Genomic DNA, 26,923 nt, shown 5'->3' on the forward strand with positions numbered 1-26,923 from the left:
TAAATGGCAAAGAAAATATTTAATACACTATAATCTTTCAAAGATTCTGTAGAATGCATAGGCCCTCTAGTATGGGGAAAGAATTTTTAAAGTGAAGAAAATGCCAGAGGTTTTCTTCCAAAAGTATGCATCTGAAATCCATAAAAATTATTTTCTTTTTCCTCCCCACAGACAGAATCAGAACACTGTACCATACAATAGGTTATTGTGCCTTTTTGAATTAAGTTAGTGATCCTGATTCAGGGGAGGGGGGATGGGACATGACTGGGTAGGGGGAGAAGTCAGTAGAGGAAAAAAAAGAAAACAGAATTCATCCTTTCATACATATATCTCCATGGCAGAGCCAACAAATTACATGTATAGACTGCTCTAGATTATTTTATTTTTTAAGTTTAAAACTTCATCAGACTAAAGAGGAAATCCCTATTCTCCCTCAATTAAAAGCAAAGGCAGTCTTTATCTACCTTTGATTTTCTTTATTTTTTAGTTAAACATTATGGTCAAAAAAATAAATTAAAAAAATATAAATTTTGTCTATCAATTCAGGCAACCCAAGATGTAGTGCTACTGCACCACCTTGCAGCAATACTGTATTCACTTCTAAAGACTCATTTTAGGGGACAGAAATGCTAGATTAAATAAGGAGAAAATGACCCAAACAAGAAAGATGTATCAAAGACGGACCTTTTTTCCTAAGGTGATCTTTACTCATTAGCCACTTCTACCAGAGATGGGGAATATGACATTCTAAAATACAAACCAGGGAGTAGAGGCAGGCAAAGAAGGGCCTCTCACCAAGGCAGAGGCAGGCCTCCCTCCCAAGCCAGCTATGACCCCTTTAACAAGTAATTCATAAAAGTGATAGAACCATGAGAGAAAAGAAAACCAAACCAAACCAAAACAGGAAAATGCCATGGATTAACCTTGCATGATGAAAATATTACAGTGTAGAACTTGTACTCCCCACTGAAAGTCTATTTTTCCCTACAGAAGTTTAGAATAACTGTAAGCTTTTCAAATGCCAGAATCTTTGACAGATATCATAAACACTTAATTGATTCAACATTTCAAATGTCAAAACATATTTCATGACAGTAAACTGAAACATCTTCTGTGGTCACTGTATATCCAAACGCCTCTTCCCAATAATTTGAAAGGCTAGGAGAATAGCGCTTTAGAGACGCATTTTAAACATCTTCCATATAAAATGGAAGTTATCAGTCCTGTTTCTTCCTCCCCAAAGATTATACAAAAAAGGGGAAAATTATCCAAGGGACATTAGTGTATTACTGTACTTTCTGAAGTGGAAAAAAAAGTAGAAAAATGGAAATGATAAAATTTCAAGTAGCTTGAATATAAATATGGTAGAAATCATCCTATTAGAAGTTTTACCCCATCCCCAAAATGGCTTATAAATTTACGTTCCCATAATAACAATTCCTAGAGTCCAACAAATTCAGGAAACTTCCCTCCCTCTTACTCTGCAAGAGTAAGTGGGAAGGAAAAGGAGAGAAAGAGGGGACCTGGTAGGTGTTCATTTATTTAACTGATGGCATGATTATAAAAGGTAATATTTTACAAGACCCCAACACCACAATTTCCTTCTAGGTACTATACATTGACTTTCATAGACTTTTTTTTAAAGGCCATTTTTAGAGGACAAAACACTGAGACAAGAAGAAGGCTGAACCAACCTTCTCAAAAACAAGAGTGTACAGACAGTACAAGGCTTAGGAGGAAGGCTTTTTTTTTTTCCCAAAGATATGCTGCATAACCATGTTCTTATCACACAGCTCTGTCTATATATTGGGGCTTATGTCTATAGAAATGTCTAATTATGACACTAGGAAACAGTTTTTAACTTAGATGTAAAATCAGTAATTTAGAATACCAATATGTTCTTCATCCATGGTCATTTTTTTCCAGAGTTTGTTTTAAAAGAAAAAAAAAAAATCCATTCAACAAGTTTCATTTGACTTTTACTTATCGTTGAATACACATGAAATGTGCTTTCAATGCATAAAAATCACAGTGGATAGCAGCAAAGGACTTGGGGGAAATTAAGGAGAATTTGATCATTCACATTGTGATTAATCTGCACATTGATGAAAGATAGCTATTTCACACTTCTAAAAATAAACTTGAGATCATTCTTTCCAACAAAACAAAACAAGAAAAAAAAGCCTCCCAAAATACACAAAACCCCCCAAAACAAACATAAATCCAAATGCATTACTTTTCTTTTACACATAAAAATGAAATATTTTTATGGCAGCAAAAGATTTTGATAATAATGAAAGTCTGTAAACTGTAGTTCAATCTCTTTTTGTTGTTGTTGTTCCCAAAGTGCAAGATGCAAGATTCCCGTAAGCTTTCAGTAGTGCTTTTCCTGTAAATAATCCTTCATTTTGTTTGGCAAAGGCAGTTTTTGAATCAGGTCTATTCTGGTGTACTGACGTATTACAAAACGACACAGGTACTGTAAAGAGCGCACCTGCATAAACCGGGATACTGGATTTGTCAGTCTCACTGGGTAAGTTGCAGATCCAGGCAGCCGGGATCTCGAATAGCAGAAAGCTCCATTTTCAGAGTCCCTGATTGAATGTTCAATTAAGTCAACTATAGATGTATGTCCCTCCACATCTGGCTGTTCATAAAAACTAAACCTACCATTTGAGTGTTCAATTCTAGTGTGAAGAGTTTTTCCATGGGAACGAAAACTCAAACTTAAAAGATAACGATCATCAGAACTATCTCGAACGAGAAACGAGCCATCAGGCACATTAGCTAATTTTCCCTCTGCCTCCCAGCGTGTAATGGGGCCCCAGTACCATCCTTGTTTTGCAAGTTTTTTCAGTTCTTCTGTGAGACTTGTCACAACCATAGGACCGCTGTTCTGTACAGAGTCATAAACTCTTCCAACTCCTGGGGCAGTGTTAGGATCAAAATTCAAATGGCAGCGCATACTTTCAGCCACATGGGCATCTGTGCCATTTAATCCATTGAAGTTCCTTTGGATTTGATTATTCTGCATTGGAGGTAGCAAAGGTGAGAGTGGAGGGACATCGCTATGATTAACTCTTGGGCTTTGCAACATGACTCCTGTGGTACCAATCAACAAACCATTCACTGTCTGGTCCACAAAGATATCCGGTGCAACGACTACATCCTGATCCACTTGGCTCTCATCTTCATGGAAAGCATTTCCCCCCACTTGAGAAGAAACAGTCGAAACTTCCATGGGTGAGGAACTATCCAGACAGTAACTACGTGATCCTTCCAAAGGATACATTCCCTCATCTAAAGGCACAGTATACTGAATGTAGTCCTGAGGCATTAATCCAATAACTACAGGCACATGTTCATCAATATGAAGATGCAAGTCCCCGTTCTGAGATTCCGTATTTTTTAATGCATTGTTTTGTTCCTGGAACACATTTTCTGACTGCAAGTCATGGAAGTCCTTTCGAACACCATTCAGTGCTGGGCTTGGATTAGAGGAATGGACCAAGGCCTTGACTTTCACTTCCATTTTGATGCAAGTCTCTTCTGAATTTGTAGGTCGAAGGGGCCACGGAGTTGGGCTGTAATGGTGATTACGGAGGGAAGTGGATCTCAGAGGTCTTTGAGCTCGCACATCTTTGAAGGTTATTGGAGCAGATGAGGAAGAAAATGTGTCATCATCTGCAGAGCTTACAGATGGTGTGCTGCCTTTGCCTTTCTGTTTTTGTTTTGCTGAAAGCCTTCTTTTTAATGTACCCATTAAACTTTCACTTTTTGATCTATTTTTGCCTCCTTTTTCATCTTCACTATTGACTTCACAGCTAGCCAAATCTTTACCATAGCAGCTGCCAAACAAGGAGTCATCTTTTCCAAATTCACTTAGTGATGGCTGCTGAACCACTACAAAGTCACTTTCATCTTTACTTTTATTTAAGTTAAAGGACTTGCGAATTGTTTTGAGACTAATTTTCTTCATTATGACAAGTCACCAAATCTGGCTGATCAGCAGTGCTTGCAGTGATATAGCCCTAACACATGAAGAGCAGCTTCTGCTTCATTTATGTGTTTTATCCAGCCTCATTTAACTTCAAGAGCCATTTCCTGGAAACAAATACAAAACAATTAAATTCACAAAAGAAATATTTCAAAAATTATCCCTCTCCAATAAAAACAGAAATTGCAGTACTTTAACAATGGGCATCAAATAAAAGTAAAAATAGGGAGCTGACTTTGAAACAATCAGGCTCAAAAAATGAAACTCCTATATCTGCCTTGGAGATTTCCACAACTTTATTCTGTTTTCAGCATGGTGTTTTCTGAAATGTACACATCCCTTATATCACACACACAGGCACATATATTTAATGCATTTATATATAATTTTCAAACACAAACAGTCCTCTCTTTCAGAAGGCTCTTAAAAAATACCCACATAAGTAAATACAGAAGATAAAACTACAGAAAACATTCTATTCAACAGAATTCCTACATGCAGGTTAAACTGTGATTGGTCCTAAAAACATGGTCGTACAAGGCTATACTTTCTCTATTCTTTCTCCATAAAGTTGAGTAATATTTAAAAGGTTACATATTTATAGGAAAACTAACTGTAGTGAAAAAATAGAGGGACATTAACAGCAAAGTAACATACATTTACAGCAAGTCCCCTCCTGAACTTCTGTGAAAGAAAATATTTCCAAACTGTTTTAGGCACAGAAAACCAAGTCAGAGGTTCTTGTTGCCTAAAACTATTAGAACTTTTCTTCCTCTGGTACTTCTGCCAAGACCTGGTGGACACAGCTGCTTAAGTTCCAGCCAACTGCTCCCACCTGGCATCTTGCAGAATCAGGTACCCACAAATTTGATCTTTTAGATTTTTTTTTTCTTGATTGAGGTTTGACTGTGTTTTGGGAGGGCTTGGGAGGGGCTTGGTTTATTTTGTTTTAATTTTAGGTAGACTGTCCAAAGTAAACAGCTCTGCAGAGAAAAGGATAACACATGGGAAAGAGAAGAGGGGGAAGTTGCTACTCACACAGAAGTAGGTACTACAATTAGTAGTAGCCGTTTTTCCACGTACCTCCAAATACGTGCGATGTTAGCAGCTCAACCTGCAGCAGCAAGCCTGGCTCCAGGCTAAGCATGGCAAGCTGAAGGAGTCTAAGAATCTTTCAAGAAATCTTCCAACCTTGGTGGACTGAGGGGAAAGTAAAACAGCCCTTATATACGCACTTCCCACTTTTCTCCCATGGTATCACAATACAAGCAAACCAAGAAAAACAGTGCAATGGACTGAAGTAAGTTTTATCAACTAAACAATATGGTTTTCTTAAATAAGTATTCAAAAACGGCATAAAAGCATGGAAGAACAATGATTGCTACAATCAAAGAGCAGTCCATTGGCTATTATTGTTGCCTAGCCCAACTTTTGTGGTCCCCAAAGTACACAAAGGCTAAAGGATCATATCCAAAGCAAACTAAAAGGCAATGTGAAGCATCTATGTATTCTGAATTTCAAAACACCTTGAAAAATTTTAAGTAAAGCCCTGATGCTGAAGGGATGGACACTGCTCCATAAAAAGCAGAAGCAGCAAAGATTGATTTACTTGGATTGCACCCTAGTCATATCTGCAGCAACCTATTTCAAAGACTGGTTCTGTGTCCTTGTCGTAACTGCCAATATATCCCAAATCCATCTTTAGAGCACATTCAGATCTTTCCATTTCATTTTTTTAATTACCAAAATAAATAACACTGTCTTTCAATGGGGAGAAACTAAAAGGTTTCTCTTGTCTGTAAACTGATTTACTTTCTATCAGCAAAGAACAAACATGACCAAAACACTTGCTTCCTAGGCAAAAGACTAAGAATCAATTACTTGCTATAAATAAATATTAAGACCTTAAAAAACCAGAACCAGTATTTTATGATACATTCACTAGTTATTTTCCACTTTTAACATGATACCTGTTGTATCAGGAGTCATGAAACCCTAAAACACCATACGCCAGTTACACAATTTGAAGACAATCCTGAGTTATGTGTACGAATTTTCAAAGGTTAAAACACTATTTTACTTTCCTACAAGTGCAGATAAAGGGAGACTTACATGTCAATTAAAAGGAGACTCAAAATGTCAACGACCTTCTATTCCTAAATCATTTGGATTTTGCCACCTTTCCAATTTGCAGAACTCTTTGTCATCTGTAACGAACCTACAAAATGAGTGAAAATTACAAGTTCAGGATTCCGTGCTTCTCCTAAACTAACAAAGTCAGAGGATTGATTCATTTGACAAATTTAACTGTGCTTTTGTGTATGTAGTACCAGAAGCCTGGGAACTGTCACATTAGCTCCACCTGTGAAATCCAGTGTTCTCCAACTGCTTCTGACATCCACAAGCTGACACTATTTCCACTTTTCCAGAAATATCCCCGCCTCCTTGTGGAAGGTACTGTCTGCAGATACCGATATCTTCACTCTTATGACCAGCGACAGGACTTGAGGAAACAGCATGAAGCTGAGTCAGGGGAGACTTAGGTTAGATACCAGGAAAATGTTTTTCACCCTGAGGATGGTTGGGCACTGGAACAGGCTCTCCAGGGAAGTGGTCAGAGCACAAAGCCTGACAGAGTTCAAGAAGTGTTTGGACAATGCTTTCAAGGCACACGGTGTGATTCTTGGGGTGTCCTGCAGAGAGCCAGGAGCTGGATTCAATTATCCTGATGGGTCCCTTCCAACTCAGTATATTCTAGATTCTATAAAATGCATGGCTCATTAGTTGTATCCTTGTAAAAATTAATGTCAAGATATAAGAATGGTTTGATAATCAACTGCAAAGCACATTAACAACATGCATCTATCCAGAAGCCCAGTCCATTCATGCATGAGAAGGTGATAAAAATCTAGTGACAGCCCAGGTCGAAGCTCTCCAAACTAAACTGAACAGACTCACACCATGAGAGCAAGTTTCTAAACAAGTCTTCCATGAGACCCACTCTATGATACCTCCTACACATATTTTATCCAAGACAGGAGAAAATAAATACACCCTGAAGTCAAATACCCTAACTGATCCTGATACTCCTCTTTGCAGATACTTAAAAAGTACCAGCTAATTCTGCATTGCACATCAATGCGTTTAAAAATGCTGTATAAACAGCCCTCAATATATGATACACTCATATGCTTGCAAGTCTAGAATTCTTTGCAGCCTGCATCTAATAGAGCTGGAGCAGAAGAGCCCCAGCATACACCCCTTCCTGGAATAAATTAAAACGAATTATGCAACTTCTTCACAACCCTCAGCACAGCAACAGCTTCACTAGTATTTTGCATGAATTGCAGCGTGACTGAAGTCTTCAACCTATGTGCTCTTCCAGTGCCATCTGCTGTACAGTGAATTAGACAGCCTAACAAGAGACACCTTTAAAAATTCTTCTGGCAGATATTTGCACCTATAAACAGACTTGAACTCTACCAATGTATTCCCAAAGCCTGATGGCTATGTGTGCAGAAACACCTGGAACACACAGACTGAAAATGAGAGATTCATCAAATCCAGAAAGAGAATGAGATCGTAATGCACATAATAATGCAGTAGAATGAAATTCAAACTTATGAACTTTCATCACAAATTCTGCATCTCAGAACCTTTAATACTATGCAGTTTGACAAAATACAGGCCAGGCCTCTGGACAAAAATGACCAGGTTACTACCCAGCAAACACCATGCCCCCTTTGTGCACACAAAAATAATGAAAACTAAACTTGGAGGAAGAGCAACATTTATCAATCACATACAAATGTGAAATTATTAGTGAAGATAATTTGGGCTAAAAGTTCGCTTTACAGGCTGCTTCTTGGAAACCTGAAGAGCAGGCCATGCTCTTATTATGGTGGCCAACACTGATGTATGAAAAATTATGAAAGTTTTAAATATATATCAGTTTCTGCAAATCTAGTTTGAATATTCCAGCATTTCAGAGTAGTTTCAGTTTGATGCTACAAAATGCTTTCAGTAGATTGGAATTGCATATCTTTCTCGAAGAAGTGTTTGCAAAAGTATACCAACAAAAAAGTTTGATTATATTTATGCTGTCTTTATTAATTTCTTATCTTTCCATACTTTTATGTTAGGCACATTTATTTCCTGAGACAAATACTATAAACAATGCTGCCAAAATGCAGTACAATAGAAATAAACTAGGATTAACTTTTAGGAGTTAGGACAGAGAACATCATACTGGAAACATAAAGCAAAATACAACTCATGTCTGAACAAAGAATTGTCCTTAAAAAGTTTAATAAAAATATCATCACAAAAATTACTTCAAATTATTAAGTCAACGCTACTTCAGATAACTTTTCTAAAATAAATGTTAATCTGCTTATTATTTCCATAAAGTGAAACAGTTGAGCACTGAACTTGATTTTTTTAACCCACATCATCCTACATAATTCTTGAAAAGTCTGTCTTTCACTTAGAAATATATATGTATTCTTATACTGGATCATCATAAGACTTACATAATTTACAATTTCAATTTATTGTATTTTAACATAATGCTTTATATTAAGAAAATAACTGAAAATACCTTGAAAGTTAAAAGTTTCTGCATTCCTGGCACAACAAGCGCTAGGTTCTCATCACAGCCAGATAATTAAGCCTATTCTAATCTGCAGAAGTGTAAGGTGTCATTCCCCTGCTGTCCCCAAATTCTCACTGAAATATACTCATGCATTCTTTGGAAGAATGTGTCAAAAACAGCATCTTAAGGTAATGCCAATTTCAAGTGCTATATTTTAGAAATTCGTGTCTAAATTTTCTCCAAAGATACTAAATCTATTCATGTGAATTATTAAGGAGTTGCTCTCCATACCCATTCCCATCAATTTTACTTCAGTACTGAAGCCTGTATCACTGGAAGTTTTTCTTCAAACCAGTATACAAAATACTGACTCGAGGTATTTCCTGCTATGTACTTAGAGTTTCAGGCTATATGAGTACAGAAACTATACAAAATACTCATTAAATAAAGAGAGATTCAGTATCTACTTCAAACACCATCAGTTTCTAAAAGAACATACACACTTCATGGCAACTTTTGGCTTCTTCGCTATACTTGCCATAAGCACACTGAAGATGATGAGGTTTTTCCCTTCCCTGAGCTTCAGGTAAATTCCTACATTGTACTGCTTTTTAGTAAGAGTGTTTAAATGAAATAATCTAAATTCCATTGCATACTCTTCTACCTTGAAAACAACAAAAAAGGTAGATGGTTTCAGCAGTGGCTTGCTTGCTAATGGATGAACACTGTCCTAATACGACTGCAAATTTTATAAAAGCCCTTCTGACCCGCATGCCTGCTTTTCTAGTGAGCGCAAGGCTCAGATGTACAACTTCACAAAAATTTGGAACAAGGGAAAAACAGATGAGAAGCTCATCTGACAGTTCATTACACTTATAACAATTCAAGAGTACTTAAAGCCTCCTATTTTTAAGCTAACTAATCAAAGACCTGAACACTGAGTTTTTCACCACAAATTTAAATTTCTATCCTCTAAGATTTGAGCAGCTGAGAAAAGTGTGGTCAACCTCTCTAGAGGCCAATATAATTGAACAGGTTTTATACAGATCACAATTTAAAACAAACCAACCAACCAACAGTAAGTCATGTCATTTAGTCGTATCATCTGTCCAATTTTACTTCCTCTTTTTACAAAGATAAAAGAGAAAACAGTCCATGGGCACTACTGTTCTAACACCGTATAGAGTAACCCTAATCACTAGCAACCTTTAGCAGTGAATAACCGAGGTACACCTTTAGTAATATGTAGAAAAGTGGGGTAAATTAATAATGAAAACTTGACACAAAGGAATTTTTCTTTGTCACTTCTGGTTATGGGAATTAAATGTATGCAAAACCAGGAACACAGCCACTGGAAAAGTCCAAATACCTTGACTGTTTGTCCCTGGCCTGCTGTTGAAAAAAAATGCTCTTTTAACATTTAGATTTCTCTGATTTTTTTTTTTTTTTTTTTTTTTTGAACACTACTTAATCCATGAGTGCTTGCAATAAGTCCCGTTCTTTCCCATATTTGGTTGCAGAACAGAATATTTCTATCTGATTGGTGGTTTTCCTCTGGGGAGTAACTTAAGGGTGTTAAATGGCATCTCTATTATGGTTCATATGTGTATATACAGTCTTGTAACTACAATAATTTCATCACTAGAATAGCCAAACCCAGTTACTAATATTAACAGCCCTCAGCCAAGGTTACATCTCTGTTACTCAAGGATGGCTGGCTGGGATCCATGTCTGCTCCCCAGCTACCATAGGCACACTAATGTGGGGGTGTTAAAGTGAAGTCAGCACCAGTTGGTGTCGGCTCAAGAACACACACAATGTCACGATACCAGAGCTGCTGTTGGAGGAGGAAACTCCAGGGAAGCTGGGTGGATGACAGCCAATAACCACTTCAGCCATTCCTGCTAGGTCTCTCACAAACTGAGAATCAACACCCAAACAGGGAAACAAGCTGACTGTACTTTTCATACGTTTACTAAAAGACAGACACAAGTACCACCTTTCATCACTTTCTTTTAAGCAAATATAAGATAATAAAGCATACTGCTAACAGATTGTTTGAAGTATGGGGAAAAAACATCAGGAAAATGAAGCCACAATTTGGCTCTAAGACCCTGATTAACAGTGAGGGGGAAAAGGAGCAAACAAAAATAACCCAGTAGTTCTATTTATGCCAAGGCACCAAAAAAGAAAAAAGTGGAACATTTTTGATGAATCTAATGGGAGAAGTCACTAAAGAAACCTGCTATGTTCATGCGTTTCAATGCAGGAAATCACATCCATTGAGTGCAAATAAACCTTTGCTTTTAGTTTTCACACAGCTGTGCAGAAGCAGACGAAGAATGAGAATAATGCTCAGTCAGGCTCTGTTTTCATTTCTTACTATTTTAGAAGAATGTAGCAGCCAGCCTTGCAGCAGACTGTCTGTCAGCAAAAATTAAGTTTAGTTTCATAAGCAAAGGTTAGACTTCCTGGGAGATAATGCATGAGAATTCCTTTCCTTTCCAACTAAGGGTCCATCCCCCACTCCATTCTGACAGAAGATAAATACACAAAAATGTTTCCCCTCTGTTGTAATGTAATGGGGTAGCCTCAGCATGATAACAAGGAGGATTTATGCTTATCCAAGATATTTATTCAATCCTCTTAAACCATAACACAGTTAGGAGTCTGAAAAGTTGTAAAACGATAATGCTCTACAAACCAGCATTTCATTTAACAATATGGACTGACATCACATTCTGTAAAAGGAATAAATTTTGAAACATTTTTGCTCTAAGATGGCAAGGAACAGATTCTGCGCCTACGTATTTGAGAACAACATAAGTGTTTGAAATTAATATTGTGAAAATGAAAGGAAGAATGGGAAGAACACAGTAAAAACAAAAAAAAAATTGCATTTCTATGCTTCTTTTCATTGAGAAGTCTGCATAAATATCTAAATGCTGGAACACGTGTTGAAAAGAACATAACCTATGTTATTGTATGGATGCAGGTACTAAAACCCAAATCTGAATGCAGTTTGGTTTCAGGATCCTGAAGCATTTCCAAACGCAATTTTAGAAATGCTGTCCCATCCATTCAATGCATATACCAGAAAGACAGAAATAATAAAGCAGACCATTCTCTCAAATTGATTTTTTGTGGTCAGCAATAATCTGACCACTCTTATGTTAGTGACCAAATAATGTAATTGTGAGAAAGACTTTTCCAGCCCTTCCCAAAAAAGGAAAGAAAGCCCTCAGCAGACATGCAGCAGCTAAATATTACCACTTCACGTTGACTTATATTGATTTTGGTTTCGCTTTCAAAGTTCGGGCTGGTGTTTCTACAGCAAGTAGAGAAACACTGTTACTGTGTACCACTTCCAAAACACAAATCAAGACAGCTGAAAAGGGCCTGCTGCAAGCAAATATTTTGATGAGGAAACATAAAACAGCTACCATGAATTATCTTTTCCTACTGTGCTATCAGAACAGACATTCAACTTACCAGGCCAAACCTCTGTTACCAATGAAACCCCCCAGCATGAGGGGCATATACCAAATGGGCAATACAGAAAGACACCACTCAGTTAACACATAAAGCTGCATTATGTGTTTGTTTCCTGCCTCCATGGAAAAAAAACCCACTAGAAAATAAAAGGGACAATATGGTGAGGAGAAAGAGGAAAATACAGGAAAAGTAATAGAAAAAGAAGCCTCTCATACCATGTGGTACCATTACAGAGACAATTATTCTAGGAGGTATTGAAAAACACCTGGAGGACAACTCTGTCATTGGTCACAGACAGCACAGTGTCATGAGAGGAAAAGTTCTGCTTGTCAAACCTGATTTCCCTTTATGACAAGGTAACCCACCTAGGTAATCAAAGAAAGTAAAGTGATGTTATCTTTTTGGACTTCAGCAAAGCTTTTGATACTGTCACAGAATCCTTCAGGACAAAATGTCCAGCACACAGCTGGATAAACACAGCATGCAATGGGTGAGCAACTGGCTCATGGGTCTGGCACAAAGAGTTATAGTGAATGGGCTGACATCACACTGATGACCTCTCACCAGTGGGTCTCTGCAGGGTCCATCCTCGGCCCTGTGCTTCTTTCAACATCTTTATAAATGACTTGGACACAGGACTGGAAAGGATATTGAGCAAGTTTGCAGATGACACAAAATTGGGAGGAGCAGAGAGGTCCTGCAGAGAGACCTTGACAAATTAGAGGGCTGGGCAATCACCAACCATACAAGTTTAACAAGGGCAAGTGCCTGATTCTGCACCTAGGATGGGGTAACCCTGGATGTACGGACAGACTGGGGAATGAGAGGCTGGAAAGCAGTGCCACAGAAAGGGGCTTGGGGGTCCTGGTCGATGGCAAGCTGAATCTGAGTCAGAAGTGCCCTGGAAGCCAGGAGAGTCCTGGGGGCATCAGCACAACATCGCCAGCTGGGCAAGGGAGGGGATTGTCCTGCTCTGCTCTGCACTGGGGCAGCCTCACCTCGAGTGCTGGGGGCAGGTTTGGGTGGGTATATAGGAAAGATACTAAGCTGTTATAGAGCATTCAAAGGAGGGCCATGAGGATGGTGAAGGGCCTTGAGAGGGAGCCACATGAGGAGCAGCTGAGGTCACTTGGTCTGTTCAGCCTGGAGGAGACTGAGGGGAAACTTCACTGCAGTTACAACTTCCTCATGAGAGGAAAAGGAGGGGCAGGCACTGATCTCTTCTCTGTGGTGACCAGGGACAGGACCCAAGGGAATGGAAAGAAGATTGTTGAGGGGGGAGGGGTTTGGTGGGATATTAGGAAAAGGTTTTTCACCCAGACCGTTGAGCCCTGGAACAGACTCCCCAGGGCAGTGGTCACAGCACCAAGCCTGACAGTTCAAGATGTGTCACATTGTGTAACTCTGGGTCTGTCCTGCACAGGGCCAGAAGCTGGACTTTGATGATCCTTGTGAGTCCCTTCCAACTCAGAATATTCTGCGATTCGTATTTCTGCTGAAAATTAAAAGGGTTTACACAGCATAACTACATATGTCACTATACTACAAATTTTTAAATATTGCCATTCTCCCTAAATTATGAGTTGTTAATTTGTTACAGTCATCTTTTTTGCTTCTGCCTGTCCCAGTCACCTGATGCGAAAATGAAGGCAGAGGAAGTAATTTCAACATACTATAGCACCAAGCAAGCATGACTGACAATTTTGCTTTCTTTAAGATGCAATATGGGATACCGTCTTCTTGAGGAGCAAAAATGAGAAAACAATGTATCAGGAGAGCTGTGAAGTCACATCCACAAGGAAAAAACCAAAACCAAACCAACCCTACAACACAACAAACCCAAAACATAGCTAAACCTAACTTTTATTTTAAACACCTCACTAGCCACACTATCTAGCCAACAGGTGGCTTCAGAGGTCATGTTTGTAAAACAATATCTTCACCAGCAAGTGGTAAACTGCTCACTTTCCCACTTACATTTATGTCATTTATGCTTATCTGACAGACAACCAGAAACATATATAATTGGCCTTTATTCCTACAAATAACATCCACCTGGCATCAAAGATATTAAAAAAGCCAGAAAAAAAAAACCCCAAATCTGCACAAATTAGCTCCAGGTAATACGATTACTTTCAAAATATTATTACCGGAAAAAAAAAAAAAAAAACCTTTTTAAAAATACCCCAAAAACTTAGTAACTAAATTTGAATTATTGCTTGAAGAATTTAATTATCTAACATATTCCAGTAGTAACAAAAGAAACACTGTTAAAGTCTAAAAGACAAATACATTCGATAGAGATTTGTCTACCAAATACACAAGCTGAAACAAAAGCACCTGAAATAATTTTTCAAGCTAGATAGCAACTGGTTTGAAAATTAGCTATACAGAAAAAGAGGATTCAATTTTTCTATCATATGCAGCACAGTCATGTTCTGCAGCTGGAGAAACTGGAAGATTAATTTTCCTATTTTTCAGCTCTTCTAGGAGGTCAGAACATACAGCAACACACTGCAGCCTTACGCCATCTTGTACCATTCTGTCTTGGATCTCATGACTGAGGCTGACTCCAAATTAATCTCCCTGCTATAGTTTTTCACTGAGGATGAATGACCCTTTGAACTTGTATGACCAGGTAGAATCTCCAATGTTTTTACAGCCATCACCCCCACCTGCTTCCACCAGGCCATTTTCAACAAGAATAAAAGCTTTGTTTCCTTAGAAGATAACACTATGCTCTCAATTCAAGCTAAGATGCAGCAATTCTTTATGAGACAGTTAACCCTCTACATAAATTGAAGGATTAAATGAACCCATTTATGGTCTGAGGGAAAGAATACAGTGTCTTGATTAAAGAGAAATAAAAGTGGAAAGATTTCCCACATCTGTACAGAGTTCACACATGCAGAGAAATCTCCAAGCATGCTGAGGAGGAAGAAGCAGCTAATAAGGACAATCCCCAGAATCACAGACAAGAAGGGACTGACCACTGTTTTGGGACGTTATTCACCAAATTATCAGAGAGAAATACAATGTATTTGCTACACGGATGTCACAAAGGTCCACCATTCCCCTCCAGACAAAAATGTTTACTGTCAATATTACATAATACTTGCCTCACATCAAGGCATTTGATTGCCATACAACTCAAAGATTTAATAAGTTTTCAACCTGCAGACTGCTACCTCTACGGCTTTCCTGTTTTGTGCACACCAAATCAGTTTGTATCTTTAAGTTCTAACAGTGGAAAATTCCAGCAGAATACAAACACCAACAACTGATACTATTCACATGTACATTGTGAAAGAAAGCTAATTTTGTGAAATTATCACAGATTTCTTCCATTCTTTTTTTTTTTTTAATTAAAGACTGCAACATTTTTCCAAAGCAATAACCGATTGTGTTACTACAATGCATACATAACATACATATAATTTGAAAGTGCATGCACCCTTTCAGTAAAATTCCTTGAAAAGAGAAGTAGATATTCATTGAACTATGAACGACTTGGGATGACAAGGCATTGGCTACATTTAAACAATAATTACATTTAGGCAATCAAGGTCATTCTAATCCCTGAAATAACAACGAATACGTAAAATACTGTAACAGAGTGTCTCATATAAAGTAAGAGGCTACTGTTCAAGAAACTAAGTTCCCTAGTCACTTCTCAAAAGTTCATAATTAAACTCACATTCAGAGACTATTGTTTGTTTTAGCATTACTTCCTATAGAAAGAAAACCCAACCATGCAAGGCTTCTGTGTATGCCCTGCAGCCCCTCGAGGGCTGCCTGATGAAGTTTTATCCAATAAGCAGATAGGCAATGTCCCAGCTGAGAGAGCAGCCATGGAAAAAATTCATATATTCTTACATACACAAAAATCCAAGGGCATTTCTAAATACAGGAAAAGCTTTCTCTGGAACTCAAAAACTATGTTGAAAACCAAGGAGAAAAGTGGCATGAAACAACTCCATTTCTCAGAGAAACGCTGTTCACAAAAACTGTTTCATTGTAACATAATAACGTTTACCTCTGCCCTTAAAGATACCACCCACATTCACAAGAAGCAAAAGTGATTTGTTACTGTGACCTGTTTTTCAATTCTGGTTAACAGTTAAAAAGAGAAAGGCTTAGGAGATACTTTTTATATCACTGTGGTAAGAAACCAGTAGCACAAATTATTAAACTATAAAAACATTTTCTATGTATCATATTAATTCAAAATTTAGGAGTCTTTATTCCTAAAATAATCTCTAAGTTCCACTAATTTTACTTTCTTGAAAATTTAAGATATTATCACTAAAATAATCACAGATAATTTCTCTCAGCAAGTGAAATGCTTTGTGTTTTCCCTCTTAAACAGCATAGTGAGAAAAGTCATTTTATATCCTTTATCTGAACCATTTATATAGGAAACATAGTAGACAATTTCATTCATGAGGTTCAAAGTCCAAGAACCCAGAAGCTAAGAAAAGCCAGAAGAGTTTCCTGACCAGTTCTCTGTCTTCTCTCACATGTGGGACAAAAATGTTTATATTAATGCTGCTCTCCAACATCCTTTAAAATGTATAGTCCTACCATTTACTTACAGTACACCAATTAAGCTCGAAATTCCAGACAAAATTATTGGCTTCATTAAGGAAATTTTTGCTGCTTCTATATCTAACACTTAAATGTTAGAGCACATGCACTTGATACTCTATTCAAAACTTCATGAGTCACAACATAGAGAGCTTATATTCCACTTTTTTTAGAAGGATTCATAAGCTGAATAATATAGACCATCAGGCAAAATAAAGGTAATTTAATTCTGACACCTAAATTTTTAATTCACATAATGTGGAGTTATGAGGGAAAGTGGTGAAACTCTTGGGGTTTTTAGAAAACACCTACCTACCTAAATCTGAAATCTCCCCCACCTCTCTAAAATGGCAGCGGAACAAAATGAGTGCAGCTCCAGGAGTTGAGTGCAACAGCAAATTGTCTTGTGCTGCAAGAGGTCAGTTAAAGCTTGTGGTCCCTTTCAGGGCTTTGCTGACAATGGAGGAGTCAGTCAAACACAGGAGGTTGGGTTTCATCATTCTTTTGAGATATACCAAACCTTTCAGTAACTTTCTATCACTGTCCTCAAGTCATGATTCAACTTCCTGTCTTCTTTAAAACTTCACAATTCAGCAGATATTTTACAAAGTCCTTGCAGCCCAGTTGTTTTGTTTATCAAAGCAGTAAGCAAACTAATAACCCATATTACAGTACCGAGATGTATCAGGTAGCAGGATGAGGAGAGAAGATCCATCAGTAGTATGTAGCTAAAGATGTTAAAAAGATGCAGAAAAAAATAAAAGCAAACCACCAAAGTTATGGAGGAGGGTAACAAAAAAACCAAAAATAATGCCCCTCTCCCCACAAAAAAAGCAGCAAAAACCAAACACCTTTCAAGGTTAGTTCCAAACCATTAAAGTGATTAAAGTGCAGTCCACAATGAAAGCAAATTCAGACAAACAAATAGGCCAAGGCCCAGAGTTTAAGCTTTATGACACGAGCTCTGAGTTGACTAAACTGGTGTCACTAGCATGGCACAAAGCATTCTCACAACCCCTACCACGTTCTGCTTGTAACACAACAGATCTAACCGAGGTTGATGGCCTGCTTTCCAAAAATACAATTGAAAGCAAAGTACATTTTGACAAACCGCAAAGGTCAGAACTGCAACTACTCTTACCTGAAATAGAGATAAGAAATCTGACTTTTGTCCAAGTTAGGATTATTTTTCCAGTATCTAAGCATAAGCAACCCCTCTAAGAATCTACAGGAGCTGCAAGTACTTTGGGCATACTACAACAGTCAGGTTCTGTAAAACTTTCACAAACATGAGGACCTTCGTTGTTCATGAAAATCCTTCTCCCTACACATACAGGGAGCAGCTTAACCTAGGAAGTACCAGAATTTCAGAGATATTTTTTCTCTTTTAATTAAAAGCTCCTCAGTAGCCTTTAGCCTTATCTTTTGTATATAAAAAGCAGAAGTACTTAGTGTTAACAGAACAATATCAGTGGCTGCCTCGTGGTCAACACCTTTACCCACACATCTAAAACTGTCCATCATCACACAGAATCATGCCACCTAAAATTCAGTGGCAACCACAACTTTTTATGGACATCATGAGACGTGGAAGCATGATCACACTATGCCTCTGGATCACATAAGGAGCTTGCACCAATGGAAATCAAACTACAAAGTCTAATAACTTGAACAGTGGTCCTAGACACCATGAAAGGAGATTCCCACTTATTCTTAAGATACCCTAGTGTGCAGCAACAGTTTCAGATGCAGGATGAATTGGGACAGAAAGTCAGATTCAGGTTTTCCCTCTTCAAAGCAGTTGCATACTCCACTGGGATGAGAAAAGCACACTATCTTTATCTACACCATTCATTTTCAGCTCTGTTAATCTTCTGCAGAACAGCTTTAGAAGAAGGAATAGAAATCTTTTCACACTACAGAGCAGCCAAAAGGCTGGTGTTCAGGGTAGTCCTCATACAGAAAGGACAGAAGTGGAAAATTTCTGTGGCTATCTCACATTCTGAATGAGGGCTCTACCTAACAAGTTGTTATATCCTATATTTTTACATCACTGGGAAATGCAGCCTGTACTGCTAGCAGTCTGTCAAACCTGTACATGCAAATGACAAAGGAATTTTTAGCTACATACTTTTGTATTTAATATCATATTTCACTGCAGATACATTTTTTCCATCACATGGATGCTGGTCCAGATGTCCACCTATTATCTATGGCCCTAAATAAATCACAGTGACAACAATCTACTTCACTCACACACACTTGGGAATCCATTTTAAGGGCGAAAGAACATTTAATACATCGAGTGTAAGGAACCCACTCTTACATAGTTGCATCTCACTTCTATTTGGTAGCACCCATACTGTTTAATGAGGTATATTCAACTGAGATTGTCAAACAGTATCAGCTACAGAAAGATAGTCTTTCATAGCCAGGAAAAGAGATCCAATCAGTGAAACAGAAAGCAAGGTTTATTCCACAGACAAGCCAGCACAACACAACAAACAGGAAGGCAAGGCGTGGAGGAATAGAACTTCCTTCTCCTTGTTTAAAGATTGGGGGATCTTGAGTCAGGTAGTGTCCAAGGGGAAATCTTTCTGAGTACCTCTAATTAATCAGTCTCTCCTGGAACACACTCCAGTAGCAGAACCTAGATCAGTGAAGCTCTAAGCACTATGTGCCCACTGATCCCCCATGTGGCCTGGCTGCCCCTCCAAGGTCTTAGGACCCATTGCAGAGAGTAATCCAAGCTCTGCATTTCAGAAAGTGAGAATGCAAAACACAGCTTATTTAAAATATTTCCTTCCCCATTTTCCCTGGCAGGAGGCCCAATAAGAACAGAATAAATTAATTATCTTCTTTACGGCTTAGAGTCTATCCACACATGGGAAACAGGAGACATGCTTGTACTCAAAGTACTGTCAAATACACAGGGTAAACACACCTGTAGAGAGAGTATTATCTCCAGCTAATCTTATAAAATTACTGTAACATTTTGTTTCCACTAAACCAGAAGGCAAAACATTAAATAAATTTCTAAATTCCCAGTCCTTTTAAGTCCAAGGGTGCTTTTAAGAAGGCACATACCAAAATGCTGCACAACTTGCACACTGACCAGAATAGGAACAGAATTTTGACTGCACAGGCAAAGCTGCTTAGCCATCCTTTTCACAAAGTCCTGACTCGTCACAGTAAAACCTTTCTACAGGACTACGCCAGTTCTGACAAAGCTTACTCTACAAGCAAATTTTCTCATTTTGGGTCAAAATGAGAGAGACTCTTAATTATTCATGATTAAAATTGGGAAGTTCTTTTTTTCCTCCTACACCTACACACTAATCATCTGCAGACAGAAACAGCTCACTATCCCAACCAGCAAATATGATGGAGAATATTTTAATTGCAGTTTTTAGGCAGACACGGCTTTGTCCTGATGCACACTCGAAGATGTTTGGTTGGGGTTGTGGTGGTTTTTCAAAAATAATGTTGCCAGCAACAGAAAATCATCTTGCACTTAGCCCTAAACTATCTGATTCTGCTAATATTCTGTCCTAACCCAACAAAGATTAATTAACTGGGAGCAGATATTTAACTCAATGGGACTCCTCACTGTACATTGTATTCAGCTTGCACATAAAAAAAACCTGGGCCTTACATTGAGCATCAGTGTATAAATTCTCACACACAGGATCTAAGATAAAATTTTCACTGTCTGTATGAAGTAATGTGCTCTATCAGATTTACACTCAAAGCCCTTAAGATAGCTATCTCCAGAGCAAGGTCAAATTTCTGCAGAGCCAGGAGTATAGAAGCCTGGCTGCAAAAGCTAGTTATGCTTCAAAGTTCAACCATGAACAAAAGTCATGTACATGCACACCGACTTTTTTTCTCCTGTTCTGACATAAGTTTAAAGACACACTATAAATAAAATGGAAAAAAAAAAGTATTAGTCCAATTAAAAAAAAGAAAGACGAGAGGATACATACTTTTCAATGCTGATACATAGAACTTCAGTTCCTTTTTTTCCCCGTCAAACAACATTTAAAACATTGCAGATTCCAAAAGCACTTATTTTTGTAATACACAGGACAACTAAGTCAGCACTGATATAACAACTTCCATTCACTGTCTTCTTCTGATCATCACTGGATTAGACAGCAACTCAGACCAGTACTGGTGGAGAATATAGACTCTTATCCCTGCAGTAAGGGAGCACAGAATATTTACATTTACAGCAAGTATTTTCCCAAGTAACTAGATTTTTTGCACAAAATAATGCCAAAGGCCTATGGCTAATAATTTATTACTTCTCAGCATTACTTACTACTAACCAGTAGCTCTTTTCATTTCAAAAGCCAAAAAGAGGAGGAAAGTCAGTGTTTCAGAGTGCATTGATCAGCACTGGTTTTGCCTCTGTTTTCCACTAAAGAGAGAACAGGGAGGGGAAGGAATAAAAAATACCACAAGGCACCTACCTTACACAGACCCAGACTTAAGCTCTTACACATAACTTAGTGACTCGTACCTCTGAATGCACAAACCAACTATTCTAGAGCCAGTCTCCTCAGGCTGACCAAAATTCCAGCTTGGAAGACTTCCCCAGAACAGGTTTCACCCAAACCGGTATCCCTGCACAAACAGCTTCTGTTCAGTGAATCCAGCGAGAATTCCTTACTTGCCCAGTTCCCACCAGCTCCTGAAAGAACATCCGTCTGAAAAGCTGCCTACCCTGTTTTTGGAGTTCCACATAGCTCATCCTGGAAGGCACACCTTCTGTAATCAAAAACCTTTGCCCTGCTGACACTTGTCTCTGTTTCTCTATTTTATTAAAACTCCTAATCTAATAGCTGATTACCAGCCCAAAGGGATTCCGAGGGCATTAAAACCCATTACTGATGCCAAAACCAGTCAACATTACAGCTTGTAACTGCCCTGTCCTCCAGCACTTACTGAGGCAAAGCCAGGAGAGACAGAATTCCTTTAATCAGAAGGAACAAAAAAAGAAGGCAAGCTTGACCACTGTTTTGGAGACAACTTGGGACCAAACATGCTTCAGAGACATTTGGAGTAGCCTACTATGTTCTCAACCTATTTAAGGAATGCAGACTGCTTTGGAGAAGGAAAAACAATCACCTACTCAAGACTCCTACAAACTACTGTTTTAGCACACTTACCAGAAAACGTCAAGATTAATTAAGAATAAAACTACTCAAGAAAAAACAAGAGCTCAGACACTGTAAAGTGTCTGACTGAAATCTCATTTCCAACAATGTTTTCAAGAGTACCATTCTATGTACTGTTTTCAGCAATACAGAACATCCGTGAGGAAAAATGCAGATTTAATACCTTTGGTAATCTCAAATGCTAAAACTAATCACTTTATCCACTATCTGCATTCACCACATGAACTCAAGACCATCAGAACCTTACACAACTTCTCTTACAGGTCAGTATCATACACATCCAATAAATACAGCCACTGATTATACAACGCACTAAGAAGAAAAGAAAAATACCATATATCTGTGTGATTTACTTAACAATATGCACAGATTCTTTTTCATGGTTTAAATTTTTAACTACAGACCACTTAAACTCTGAAAAAAATTACTAACATCTACTATTTATACCTTCACTGCCAGAGAAAATGGCTCTCATCCAAAACTATTCTACAGCAGCTTATAGCAAGATTATTGGGTGTTTATAACAAAAACCCACACACTTTACAAACCTAAGATTTTTTAAAACTGCCAACCTATTGCACTTGGCAGATTACAAAAAGAATGTTTCACAGAAGACAGAGCATGAGAGACTATGTGCCCTATATATACACAAAAGGAAGCAATGTTAGGGGAGCAGCACCTGGACAGAAATGTCTATATACAGCACTCTTTGCTTGGCTTTACCTGCAAGCAAGATTTTTTTCATATTCCTTCAATGGAATTTAAAGTCAGAAGCAGAACAAGTTAGCCAATGTATCCACATCCGTGCTAAACAAATACTTGTATTTAACTTGCATAGTTTTCTTGGTGATGCAGCAACCAAGAAAGAATTTTTTAGGTAACATGTGGCTTACATCCCTGTCATAAACAAGGCAAACTGAGTTCCTCAGAGTCCAAAGTGTAACATGGATGGTTAAAGAGACAGAAAAGGCCAATAGTTTCCAGAGTATTTTATCTTAATATTTTCCAGAAGAAAATTTCATGAGAGATAATAAAAATTATTATCTTTCCAAATCTTTTAAAAATTAGAAATATGTCAAGATAGGTTCTTAAATCCATGTTACAGACTAATGAATAGCAGTTAGCTTTGCAAAGCCATACACCTCAAAGCCTTCTGAAATTGTCTGGAGTTCCAGATGCTTATTGTTTGCATGCCTGTACATGACAAAAGCAAAAGGCCATGAAAACCAGCAAAAGAAAGTATCCAGAGCAACTTTTATTTAAGTGAGCTTAAGGACTTGAAGAGCTAAACTTCTGATGCTTTGATCTGAAAATTTTAATTCTCCCAATAAATAGACTGAGCCAGATTTGCTTCACGTTGCCTTTTCAAATTCAGTCTGTGTAAACTCTAGCAAAGTTTGTGAACCCTTTTCCAGAACCTTGATGTATCAGTCAACACTTTACATACAGTCAGCTTTCCATTTTCATCCAGGGCAATAATTAAAGGCCAGTTTCTTTTGGGGTTGATTTTATTCACCAGGAGAGGCTGAAGTAGGCGACAGGTTTTTGTTTCAATAGCTTAAGATTATTCAGCTACAGTGGGAAAAAACTGTCTGCAACAAAAAACCCCAAAGCTATGAGTTTCTAAATGTTTCTTTCAAAAGTAATCTAACTATTTTTAACACAGGAATTTATTCAACTTGCATAGTACAGTGTTTTAATTCAGAAATCAATTATTTCAAGAGGAAAAAGCAAAAACAATAATAAAAGAAGGAATATACTGTGTACCATGAGTCTTTATATTCTGCCGTATCAAAAATATATTTGAGTGGTATGAAGCTGCTTTTTAAACCTGGACAATAAATATCCCATTACAAGCACATCCATCTTCTTTCCTACAAAAACATACTGCTGTACATAACTTGCCATCTGAAATTGAACTTGGGACTTGGGACCTTTGCATCAAGTATAGCTACTGTCTTCTGAAGACCGGTATTTATGTCCAGAAAATTAAGCATGCAACAAAACAGAATGAAAACAAATTTTGGAATAAATGTAAGGATGAGTAACATCACAGATATAATTATTTCTCTTCTGAAAAACAAAAAACATAAAAAAGAGTAAACTCGAAGTTCTGTATTTTCTCTCAGTTTAATATTTTACAGTACAAAATATACAGTTATGTGGCATAAGATAGATATCTCTATTCTGTTTTTCAATCCAAATCCTATCCAATCTATACTCAAGATATTTTAGCATTTGCATTACATTCCCTTTTATACTGCTTGTATTTTATTTTCTTCGTTGGAGCATCAGAACTGCTTGAGTAACCCTCTCTAATTTGTTGCTAACACACATTAAAGCCCTATCAACTAAACACTGAGGCACACACCAGCAGAGAACAGCCTTCTTCCTATCTATTCTCTGTTATTGCATTGTACTACCCAAACAGTACCAAAGTGGTGCTGTGTAGGCCCAAGAGGGCAGTAAAGCAAGAGAAAATAAGGCACTTGAGTGAGGGATTACCCTGGACTATGGCCCCAGTTTTGCCAACAACAGCATAGCAAATATAGAGTGAACTCAGGGCAACACTACTAAATGAAGTCTTGCAAATATTTACGTTCAAATTACTGTAAGACTATAAAAAAAATTCATAAGAAAGAGCAGAAATAATTAACTTGCTTTGTGAGAACACCTTTTAGTTAAGAGTTCACTCTCTCACTTCACCAATTCACTGTGCTAGGGAGAGTCAGAAATTGTAATCTACTCACAGAACAATAAGGACCAGTTACCATTTCTTCAAACCATCCCTCTCCGAGAGTAACCCAAGGTTACTGACTAACTTCACAATCTAGGATCAAAGAAGTTAACAGCATATTATAAGTTAATACATATCTTTTTTTTAGATTTCAGTATGGCAAGTTTTTATGAAGCTTAGAATCATCCATCACATCTCCTGAATCCAAGCAAACACTTTGATACCGCATACATGCAGTGCAACAAAGTGATGCTCATGAAACCCCTGGAAACAACACAGTGCTTCTCCCTAACTACTCCATACCCTTGCAGCTTTCCAGGGAGCTAGCTAATGCAGGTATGTCTGTATAACACTACACTGTTATCACTTATACTTTTAAGTATTAAGGCTTAATTTCCTAAATTTTAACTTTAAAAAAAAATACTTAAATCTCAAAACTTGGGATATAGGGAATACATCCCTGATTAAGCATACAACAGGTGAAACTATTTTGAGTAAAAGCTCAGTTCCAAACACAGTGCAATGCCACAAACCCAAGGAATATCAAATAGGAAGTGAAGACTCCATTCAAGTACTGTTTAACACTTCAAAAAAACAAGCATTTTGAAAAAGCTCAAATTGTCTTTCCCAAGTTACACATAAAACTGTGAGTTACGACTACTGTCTTATTGCAGAAGACTCAAAAAATACCTGCACATTCTCCAGTGATTTAAAGTCTTCCAGCCAAGCTAAGTAATTTATTTCATAATTGCACCAAAGATTCTATATTTTCTACAGTCCAAAGATGTATCTATTAGCACAAACAAAAACTAGAAACAGAACTATTTCTATTTTTTCCACCCAGAGCAGAAATGCAGATGCATTATTCCTCGAGTACTTGTGCAGACAGCAACTCTCCAAGACAGGAGGCCTGCAATAGGCATTTTTTAACTACAGGTGTATTAACAGGACGGACATGGCATAAACATTCCTGGCCTGCAGGAAAGAGGGGTTGGGACTTCACAGTGAAAGGGCACAAGAATTTTTTAAGGGGAAGTCAGTTTCCCTGACTAAAGCATATTCTGCGACCAACTTCTTTAACGCAGTAACCTACTCCACAGGAAAAAAAAAAAATTGTGTTCCAAACTAAGATGGTTTTGAAAACATAGGAAGACAAAAATAAAGAGAGGTCAGAAAGACACAGCTGAAGTACCTCACATCACAGAAGCATCATCCTCTTGCACCTCTCAAAACCCCGTTGCTTTGCAAAGGCTTTTTTCTTAAGCAAACGGGTTGGCATGGGCTAGTTGTTTTCTAAGAGAAGTGGCATCATTAGGGAAAGAGAGTATAAAAAGCAGCTCGAAGAACAATGAAAGCGAGTGAAGTTTGCGGATTTGGTAATTCTTTTTGTTAAAGTCAAGTTCCTAAGTGCTGCCTGTCACAGAAAGGAGCCTCTCTCGGTCGCCCCTTCAGGAGCTCTTGGCGCACCCTCACTTCACCCGGGTTGTTACCCGGGGCTTCTCCACCGCACAAATACCAGCACCGGCTGCCCAAATCGGCACCTCCGGACACCCGCCCCGCCGGAGACAGGGATACCCAAGACTCAACTGAAGGCGGGTTTCACGGCGGAGTAAAGGGAAATCAGCCCAGTTCCGCCGTCCCCCATAATAGCACCAGTAGGCGCGGGGCGCATTCGGGCAGCGGCCCAGGGCAGGAGCGGGGGAGCCCGGCGGGCCCCGCTGCCGCGACTGGCGGAGACGAGAGGCCGGCCTGGGCCCCCTCTTGTCACGGCGGGGGCTGGGCAGCGCCTCGCCGGCCCTGGCCCGGCGCTCTTCCCGCCCGCCCGCCCGCCTCGCAGGCCGCGCCGCGGCCCCGGTGCCTCCGCAGGGCCTGGCACCGCCGCGGGCTCGGAGAGCCCAGCAAACAAAGGGAGCGGAGGCCGGGGCCGCGGCTCGGGAAGAGGGCGGCGGGCAAGCGGCGAACCGCACCGGCCCCATCCGCCGGCTTCCCCTCCACCGCACCAGCTCTCCGCGGCCAGCGGTGAAGGGAGGGGGGAGCCGGGCCGCGGTGCGCCCGTTGCCCCGGGGACGCTCACCCAGCGGAGGCCGCGGCGTCCCGCTCCCGGCGCGGGCCTCTTCCCGGGCACCTCGGCGGCGCGGCCCGGCCTGCGCCGGCACTTGGGCTCGGCGGGGAGCAGCCTCCGGGGGTGGCGGAGCGGCACTCACCGAGGAGGAGGAGAAGGAGGAGCTGGCTCTGCTGCTGCTTTCGCGGGGCCCGGCTCGGCTTCGGCTCTGGCTCCCTCCCTCGCCGTGCCGCCGCCTCCCTGTTCCTGGCGCCGCCGCCGCCGCTTC

The 26,923-nt window shown here is 39.1% G+C and overlaps 1 protein-coding gene across 2 annotated transcripts; it reads right to left on the reverse strand.

Annotated features, from left to right (window-relative positions):
- Positions 1 to 1,297: 1,297 nt before the first annotated feature.
- Positions 1,298 to 26,923, reverse strand: SOCS6 (suppressor of cytokine signaling 6). Of its 2 annotated transcripts, XM_082283042.1 has the most exons (4): positions 26,798 to 26,888; positions 6,110 to 6,215; positions 5,081 to 5,197; positions 1,298 to 4,104 (listed from the first exon to the last, which is right to left on the reverse strand). In XM_082283042.1, exon 4 carries the CDS (start codon positions 3,977 to 3,979, stop codon positions 2,375 to 2,377), a length of 1,605 nt encoding a protein of 534 aa, XP_082139168.1. In that variant the 5' UTR covers positions 3,980 to 4,104; positions 5,081 to 5,197; positions 6,110 to 6,215; positions 26,798 to 26,888; the 3' UTR covers positions 1,298 to 2,374. The 2 variants fall into 2 exon arrangements, with proteins under 2 accessions (XP_082139168.1, XP_082139169.1); XM_082283043.1 differs by lacking the exons at positions 5,081 to 5,197; positions 6,110 to 6,215 and having other exon boundaries at positions 26,798 to 26,923.

This window comes from Coloeus monedula (genome assembly GCF_965178545.1).
Source record: "Coloeus monedula genome assembly, chromosome: 1".
NCBI classification, from domain to species: Eukaryota; Metazoa; Chordata; class Aves; order Passeriformes; family Corvidae; genus Coloeus; species Coloeus monedula.